Here is an 8,021-nt window from a genome sequence, read left to right as displayed (position 1 = left end):
GTTACGTTACGTTACGTTACGTCATGACGCAAGTGCGCGTCGCTGCGTCACTTCTGGCGAACGTTGGCGCGCTTACTTCACAGGTCGGTTTCTCCGGCCGCGGGACGCGTCGCGATGCTCCAGCCGCTGTTCGGAGGAGCGCTGTCGGCCTGCGTCCCCCACGGCGCCCAGGACGTCAGGTGCGGCAACCTCGTCCTCGTCTTCTCGGCTATTCCCGAGTTTATGGTCTCCGCGCTGACCGCTTCTGTGTCGCTGTCGCTGAGAGCAGCGAGCTGAGGCAGGTCCCCGACAACCAGGAGGTGTTCGCCCATCGCCACACGGACCAGAGCATCGTGGTGGAGCTGCTGGAGCACCAGGGCCACGTGGAGGATGAAGGTGCTGCCAGGTGAGCGGCCTCGTTCGGAGACGTTCCATCGTCCAGGGCTGGTGGTAGCCTAGCGGGTAACACACTCGCCTATGAACCAGAAGACCCAGGTTCAAATCCCACTTACTACCATCGTGTCCCTGAGCAAAACACTTAACCCTGAGTGTCTCCAGGGGGGGGACTGTCCCTGTAACTACTGATTCTAAAGTCTTGTCGCTTATCTATTTTGTAGAAACACCTGCTATTGACCTGACCTGAGAAATAGCTCATATGAAAAGCTAAACCCTACCAAATGATGTTTAATGCATTGAAATGAATTAGTTTCACTGAAATTTTTTTTTATCATTTAATCAAAACAGAAAGGTCAGATTTTGGAAACACAAAAGTTTTGTTGCCTATACAGAAATATGTCAGCAAATTAAGTTGTGGTGCTGTGAGATCCAAATTTCATATCTTGTATGACTTCCATGAGCTTGAAGGACTGCATCCATGCGGTTTGGCAAGAATTCATACAATTTATTGATGAAGTCATCAGGAATAGCAAAGAAAGCGGTCTCACAGGCATCCATATTCTTTGGTTTCATCTTTCATGATCCTCTTTCATCCTACCCCACACATGCTCAATGATGTTAATGTCTGGTGACTGGGCTGGCCAATCCTGGACCATCTTGATCTTCTTCGCCTTGAGGAACTTTGATGTGGAGATGGAAGTATGTGATGGAGCAACAGGCGACAACACTTACGTCTTTTTCAAAAACTGACTCAATTAGCTTTACCAAACTTTGAATATTAGAATACGTTTTGCCCGTTTCGTTTTGCACTGAAACATTATTACAAAAGCTGTTGGAAATAAAATTAGCCATTTCTTGTAAAAAAAAAAATCTTGATTCTAAATATATATGAGGTCAATTTGTACACAAGCGACAAGACTTTTGTAAGTCACTCTGGATAAGGGCGTCTGATAAATGCTGTAAATGTAAATTTACCCCCCAGGTATCACTTCGAGGACCTGGCTGAAAGCAACCACGCCCTGGACCCGGGCTCCTCCGAGGTGAGCTCGGTCGAGCCTCTCCCCAAAACCGAGCTGTCCATGCAGCAGTGCGCCTCGGCCTGGCTCCTGACGGGCACACAGCGCGTGTCCAAGTTCGACGAGAAGGTTCCGCCATTTAAAAGCGGGAAGTTTGGGGGGCTGTGGGGGAACTGCGTTAACATGCTCTGTTTCTGCCACCGCGCCAGGATAAGAACCAGGTCAACATCGTCATGTGTCTGTTCCGGCTGCCACAGTTCTCCACCGACGTTTTGGTGACTTTTAATGACCCGGTTGTCATAAGGTATCCGTGCCATACCAGTTTTATTCATTACGCACCTTTAAGACCACAACCTATACAAGCAGATGTTAAACATGACTACACACAGGCCAAGGAACTAAGAAAAGCCATATAAAAAGATCCTATAATGCAGAAGTGATGAAACAGAATAGAACTAAAAAGACATAGAAACAACATGAGAGCAGTAAAGAAACCAGAATGGTCGCCGCCTCACACTGGGTTGAAGGCCAGGGAGATTTGGGGTCCTGCCTAACATGGCTTGGCAGCACGTTCATAGAGCAGGGGCTGTAGGTGTTTGGGGCGTGACTTTGGTTCAGATAAAACACCTGGGGGAACGGGACTGTCTGTAAGGGTGCAGGGAGTAGGAGTTCGGACAGATGGGCTGGGGCGGAGCCGTTCAGAGACAAATAAAAGGACTTTAAAACGTTGGAGCGGTGCGCTCTCGCCTGCTTATGCCAGTACACATTTTGTCAAGGTGAGTAGTTATAAAGTCGTGGCTGTCACTGCTCACCAAGGGTGATGGTAAAATGCAGAGGCCAAATCTCACTGTGTGCACCGTGTGCTGTGCATCACAAGTGACAATCACTTCACTTTAGTATTTATTAGTACTTCTGGCCATTTTCAGCCAGTCATGCCTGGTTAGTCCTCCAGGTGGCGCCATTCTGCTATTAGTGGTTCCCATCTGCTCTCATACAAAAACGTGGTGTACGGATACCAGTATCTAATGAAGAACCAGCCTTTCTGTGGGGAGGAGAGTGCGATTACTTTGTTATAGTGGATAAGATTGATAAGTAGTGGTGGCGGACCCGTAATCAGAAGGGCGCCTGTCATGGCTGCCCACTGCTCATCAAGGGTGATGGTTAAATACAGAGGACGCACTTCACTTTCAAGTAACTAAATTAGACTACTGTCCCAGTCCCCGCTGAGAAGCGGTTAAAAGTACAGTACAGTATAACTATACGACCGGTCCATAGTTAAAATTTACCTTTTGTAAGGGCAATATGAATTGTGGAATGATTCAGAATAAAACTATGTTAATATTATTGTTAGCACCCTTCTGTTGCAATTACAACTGTATATTCCCAATGGGCAGTTCACACAAGAAAAGGTGTAGAATTTAACTGAATTGAAATGTTTCATAGATACCCGGGTTATTTGAGGCGTTATTTGACTGATAGCTGATGCTTGCGTCATCCTTAAAAAACATCAGTAGGAAAGACGAATTGATGAATAATTTTCCCTTTCCCCCCCCCAGTCCTCTCAGTAGCAGCGCGGCTGGACCCGCCGCGATGGACTCGGCCCCGTGGACCCTGGAGAACTTCCAGTGTCTCCTGCGCTCCGTACGGCTACTGGACCCCGGGGTGTTCGGGTGAACGAGTCGGTTCCGTTTCCTGCGCGTTCACCGTAACACGCCTCGGCACAGAACCAATCACAAGGCGCGAAGGGTGCATTGTTGCACGCTCTTTTCACGACCGTATTTTATCACCTGGATAAGGAGTGAACTTTGCATGTGGAATTATCATTTAGCTACAGGTTGTATTTATTCACAGGCAACCAGCTCACAACATTTTTAAAATAAATACTTTTTATTGGGCAACTCGTGTAGGAAGTCTTGTTGATGCTGGAGTGTAACAAATGTCACGTTTCAGAGCGAGAACAACACGGATGGTCCAGTGGACCAAAGGCAAGTCGTTTTTAATCCATTTCTACGTGTAAAACCTTTTTAAAATCAGACCTTGTAGTCTGACAAACTTCTAGCCAGTTTACAGCTCTTTGGTGGGAAGGTTAGTTTCGATCAGCATAAAAACAACAAAACTATATTAATCTATATACTCTTTATGTATTAGTGTGTGTGTGTGTGTGTGTGTGTGTGTGTGTGTGTGTGTGTGTGTGTGTGTGTGTATATATATATATATATATATATATATTACAGTATTCACACACACATGGATTTTTCCTTACAATTCTAGGCTTTGAATTAAGGCTGTGTGATTTTTGACTAGAACGTCCACAGGCGAGCTCATTTGCATACGGAACGTTCGGTAATGTATTTTGGTGAAGTTTAAACCCGTGCCAGAGGTTATGGAAACAGACTTCCACCCACTCGAATTGCAACTCGCCTCGGTGGCCGACAGGAGAATAAAATCGCGCCGAGCCACCGTTAAAAGGCGCCGGGTGCAGATTAGCAGAAGGCCCGTTGCTCGCACCACAGCCTCCTCGTCCTCGCTTCACGTTTCCTGAATTGACTTCGCGGTGCCCGCCTCGCGCAGGAAATATCTCGTGGTCTCGGGGCCAAAAACCCACAAAAATTTCAAACGACTACTGGATGTCCTCATGAGGTTAAACAGCGAACTACAGAAACCTGCAAATAAATAAAATGTTAAAAAGAAGAAGAAGAAGAAGAAGTCAGTAAACTGTAACCTCGGCATTGCTCCCTTTTCACCGCGGGTACGGAACGCTGTTCCCTGTTTTTTTTTTTATTATTATTATTATTATTATTATAATATGAAGAAGACTTCATACGCTCAGTAACTCCGGTTTCAGTGTTGTTTGGGGGAGGAGAGCCCCCGACTAGCTGTGGTTCTGGTAAAAGCGGCGCAGCTCGTTCCAGAAGAGCAGGGACAGGATGGTGTGGGGGCCGAGACGGAAGTAGGACGCGCCGATGCCCTTGTACAGCCCCGCCACGCCCTCCTTCTTCAGCGCCTTGGAGAAGCAGTCGGCGAATCCCCGGTAGAGCTGGCCCTGCGCGCCGGGAGAACGCCGTCAGGCCCACGCGGGTACGAGAGAAACCGGAGCGGCGGGGGGCACCCACCTTGCCCGAGGGGTCCACCGGCTGGTTGTAGAGGCGGGTGCTGACGACATCGAACGGCGTCATGGCCAGGACCACCACCACGCTGCTGATCATGCCGGCGCTCAGCGCGATCAGCCAGCTGTTCTCCGCAAACAGCTGCACGGGGTTCAAACACAAGGTCAAAGGTCAAACGCCCATGGAGATTTTGGCACCTCAAGGAAAGGTTCTCGGGCCGAGAATTCCGACTCCAGACGGGCACTTTCAACGCTGTCCCGTGACGTAAAAACGGCACGAATACCTGCAGGTCTTCCACGAGCTCTTTAGACGCCGAGAAGGTGGAGAGCTGCGCCGCCGACCCGATGCTGACCCTCGGCACCGCCGCGCTGGAGCCCCTCCACAGTCCCATGATGCCGTGCTCCTTGTGAATGGCGGACAGCGCGTGGAACATGTCCTGCAGGAGAGGAGCGAGACGGCGTGAGCCGGGCGTTACCGTGGCAACCACCTCCCATTCAGCTAAGGACGTGATATCTGTCTTTCACCACCGGAGAGGTTGACTTTTGACCTTAATCAATATCTCCAGGATATGGTATCCTGCTTGTAAATTCTTGGAGGGACTAATTGATTGATTTTATAGTTTTATTGTTCGTTTTGTTTTTTTTGTTTAGTTTTACTGCTTATTTTAGTTATTTTCTTATTCCTATATATATTTTTTTTTCTTTAGTTCGTGTGTTTTATTGTAAATTTTCATAATAATATTTTCATAAGTACAGCGATTATGTCATCGCAACATTTTACTGCGGTTAACCACTTTGACTCGCCCGTAGTCGAGTTAAAGTGTGCGTGTGTTCGCTCAAAGTTCAGACATTTGAATGCTGAAACCTGTTCTGGTTAAACGGCACCAGATCTGCACCTTCTATCGTGCTCTTTTACACACTCCATCACGCCTCACCCGGTGCTTGTACTGGTGGCCCACGGCGATGGAGGAGGTGGACTGGCTCTGCAGATGCGTCTTCACCTGAAACCAAAAAGACAAAGGTCACAGTCCAGTTTGACCGGTGCCACAAAGTCGCCATAAAGTGGTCAAACCCGACTTTCTACCATTGTGTCCCTGAGCAGGACACTGAACCCCGAGTGTCTCCAGGGGGACTGTCCCTGTCACTACCTTCTGGTAAACGCTGATATTGTAAATGAAGGAACACTGAACCCCAAGTGTCTCCAGGGGTACTGTCCCTGTCACTACCTTCTGGTAAACACTGTTATGGTAAATGGAGGGATACATCGCGTCCCTGAGCAGGACACTGAACCCCGAGTGTCTCCAGGGGTACTGTCCCTATCACTACTGTCTGGTAAACACTGTAATTGTAAATGGAGGGACACATCGCGTCCCTGAGCAGGACACTGAACCCCGAGTGTCTCCAGGGGGACTGTCCCTGTAACTACCGTCTGGTAAACGCTGTTATGGTAAATGGAGGGACACATTGCGTCCCTGAGCAGGACACTGAACCCCGAGTGTCTCCAGGGGGACTGTCCCTGTAACTACCGTCTGGTAAACGCTGTTATGGTAAATGAAGGGACACTGAACCCCGAGTGTCTCCAGGGGGACTGTCCCTGTCACTACCTTCTGGTAAACGCTGTTATGGTAAATGAAGGGACACTGAACCCCGAGTGTCTCCAGGGGGACTGTCCCTGTCACTAATTGTAATTGAAAGCGGTTGCATGCACGTTTACTGACGTATTGACCAGGACGGGGGACGTACCAGGTAGACCGGGCTGCCCATCACGGCGCCCACCACGCCGGCCAGCGCGCCCGCCGCGGTGCTCTTGACCGCGCTGACGCGGCCGCCCGACTCGATGTAGCCGGACGTCTCGATGACCGCGTAGGAGCCCAGGCGCACGCCGTTCATGCAGAACTGGTAGACGAGTCCGGGCGCCAGGCCCTTCTGCAGCCCGGCGAGCCCGTCCACCTTGCCGATGGTGTAGAAGGCGTGGAAGACGTTGCGGTAGTGGACCTGGTAGCTGCCGCGGCGCCTCAGCTCGCCTTGCAGCTGCATGCGGGTCTTGACCACCTCCAGCGGGTTGGTGAACAGGCAGGCCCCGCAGGCGGCCGCCCCGCTCAGGAGGAAGTCCATTAGGCGCGACGTCCCTGTCACCCTGTCCCAGAAGCCGGTCCCCTGCTCGGCATTCGGACGCTGTTTACGTAGCGACGCGCACGTCAGAGCCACCCAGGGTTGCCAGACCTTTTCTGAGAATCAAGCCGACAAATCCAACTTTACACAATGAACTAGCAAAAAATAAAAACCCACCATAATGATTAGGGCACAAGTAAGGGAGGGATCATTTGTGTAAACTTATAAAATGTACAAACAAGACTTGCCAAAAGTTTTTGAAAACTCGCTTAGAATACGCGGACGTGGCAACTGCGGCACCGCGCCGCTGCATTGTGGGAGACGAGATGAAAGCACGCCGGGCGCCGGTGTTGGCCGTTTACAGATAACAAAAGATTACGAACATCAAGCGCGCAATGACGACGCGATAAAAAAAAGTGTTCCCTCCAAAAGCAAATGTTTGGTTTTACGGCGGCGTTTTAGGGCCACCGATTAGCGGAACAAAAAGTTGCCGTTCGCGCCGGAGCTCAACTTCTGGATCAGTAGATTTTAGCACAGTTCTGATTGTCTCTCCCTCTGGCACACACGTGTGTTATTTTGCATTGTTTTCGGGATATGTTTGTCGTGCCGGCGTTTATTTTGAGGGGTCGTAAACCGGAATGGAGTGGGCGTGGCTCCGCGTCTTTTCGGACGCCGTTCGCGACCCTCGATTGTCCGACCACTGCCCGCCAGTTCGTTTTCAATAAAACCGACCACTTCTCACAAATCTGCGTGCTTCGTCCTTCTGTACGAATACAGTTTTCTACAGACTCGCTTCAGGGTCGCCGGACATATGACGACAAGGTGCTGATGTACCGTCAGACGCTACGACTTGGATCTCGTAATATTACGTGGTATTACGACTTTGATCTGGAAATAATTATTTTTTTGACTGCCCAATTCAGTTTGAGGAGGGGGAAAAACATTTTCATTGGACCACGACACGATGACGTCACGTATCATCGATTTCCACTTTTTTGTAAGGAAAGGGGTCAATGTCGTTTTGCTGAGAAGTCACTATCTGGAAACGACAGAAACCTTATGGAGAAACGTTGCTCCACTTATCCCTTTTTCAATGAAGAGTAATAAATGTTTCCATTTTTGTTACTTCCCGTCATTCCATTCTACCCGGTTCGACCCTGTTCTACTCTATTCTGTTCTATTCTATTCCATTCTTTGACTGAGTTCTCCCTCTAGTGGAAATTAAGCGCCTCTTTCTAAGCAGTACAATATAGGACCTTAGAAACACGTTCATCATAAGCTTCTTTGGGACTTTTCAGTCAGTTCAGTACAGACACAGTGATGCTTCTGCTGCTCTAGCTGCTGCGTGCAGATATGAAGACCCCAGGCCCGTGCACATGTCATTTAGCCATCGGTCGGACATGATCTCGGCA

The 8,021-nt window shown here is 49.3% G+C and overlaps 2 protein-coding genes across 4 annotated transcripts; one reads left to right on the top strand and one right to left on the bottom strand.

Annotated features, from left to right (window-relative positions):
- The first annotated feature begins 33 nt into the window (after window positions 1-33).
- On the top strand, window positions 34-3,289 carry rangrf (RAN guanine nucleotide release factor). 2 transcript variants are annotated; one of them, XM_028984339.1, is made up of 5 exons: window positions 34-179; window positions 269-385; window positions 1,358-1,415; window positions 1,601-1,695; window positions 2,948-3,289. In XM_028984339.1, the coding sequence occupies exons 1-5, from the start codon at window positions 115-117 to the stop codon at window positions 3,063-3,065; spliced, it is 453 nt and encodes a 150-aa protein (XP_028840172.1). In that variant the 5' UTR covers window positions 34-114; the 3' UTR covers window positions 3,066-3,289. The 2 variants fall into 2 exon arrangements, with proteins under 2 accessions (XP_028840172.1, XP_028840171.1); XM_028984338.1 differs by having other exon boundaries at window positions 1,358-1,520.
- On the bottom strand, window positions 3,260-6,662 carry slc25a35 (solute carrier family 25 member 35). 2 transcript variants are annotated; one of them, XM_028984337.1, is made up of 6 exons: window positions 6,241-6,662; window positions 5,433-5,498; window positions 4,782-4,934; window positions 4,505-4,639; window positions 4,216-4,434; window positions 3,260-4,054 (listed from the first exon to the last, which is right to left on the bottom strand). In XM_028984337.1, exons 1-5 carry the CDS (start codon window positions 6,610-6,612, stop codon window positions 4,264-4,266), a joined length of 897 nt encoding a protein of 298 aa, XP_028840170.1. In that variant the 5' UTR covers window positions 6,613-6,662; the 3' UTR covers window positions 3,260-4,054; window positions 4,216-4,263. The 2 variants fall into 2 exon arrangements, with proteins under 2 accessions (XP_028840170.1, XP_028840169.1); XM_028984336.1 differs by having other exon boundaries at window positions 3,260-4,434.
- Window positions 6,663-8,021: the final 1,359 nt, after the last annotated feature.

The sequence above is a fragment of the Denticeps clupeoides genome, chromosome 6 (genome assembly GCF_900700375.1).
Source record: "Denticeps clupeoides chromosome 6, fDenClu1.1, whole genome shotgun sequence".
NCBI classification, from domain to species: Eukaryota; Metazoa; Chordata; class Actinopteri; order Clupeiformes; family Denticipitidae; genus Denticeps; species Denticeps clupeoides.
Note: the sequence above shows the minus strand (reverse complement) of the source record. Positions and strands in the feature narration are given on the sequence as shown.

What these genes read in the sequence shown, in the direction of transcription:
- slc25a35 (XM_028984336.1), bottom strand. Translation starts at nt 6,612, where the DNA reads ATGGACTTCCTCCTGAGCGGGGCGGCCGCCTGCGGGGCCTGCCTGTTC. An exon ending in TGGGCAGCCCGGTCTACCTG is followed by an intron (nt 5,499 to 6,240) that starts GTACGTCCCCCG and finishes TTTTGGTTTCAG; the next exon opens with GTGAAGACGCATCTGCAGAG. An exon ending in CGGTGGACCCCTCGGGCAAG is followed by an intron (nt 4,435 to 4,504) that starts GTGGGTGCCCCC and finishes CCCGGCGCGCAG; the next exon opens with GGCCAGCTCTACCGGGGATT.
- rangrf (XM_028984338.1), top strand. Translation starts at nt 115, where the DNA reads ATGCTCCAGCCGCTGTTCGGAGGAGCGCTGTCGGCCTGCGTCCCCCAC. An exon ending in CACGGCGCCCAGGACGTCAG is followed by an intron (nt 180 to 268) that starts GTGCGGCAACCT and finishes CGCTGAGAGCAG; the next exon opens with CGAGCTGAGGCAGGTCCCCG. An exon ending in GAGGATGAAGGTGCTGCCAG is followed by an intron (nt 386 to 1,357) that starts GTGAGCGGCCTC and finishes TTTACCCCCCAG; the next exon opens with GTATCACTTCGAGGACCTGG.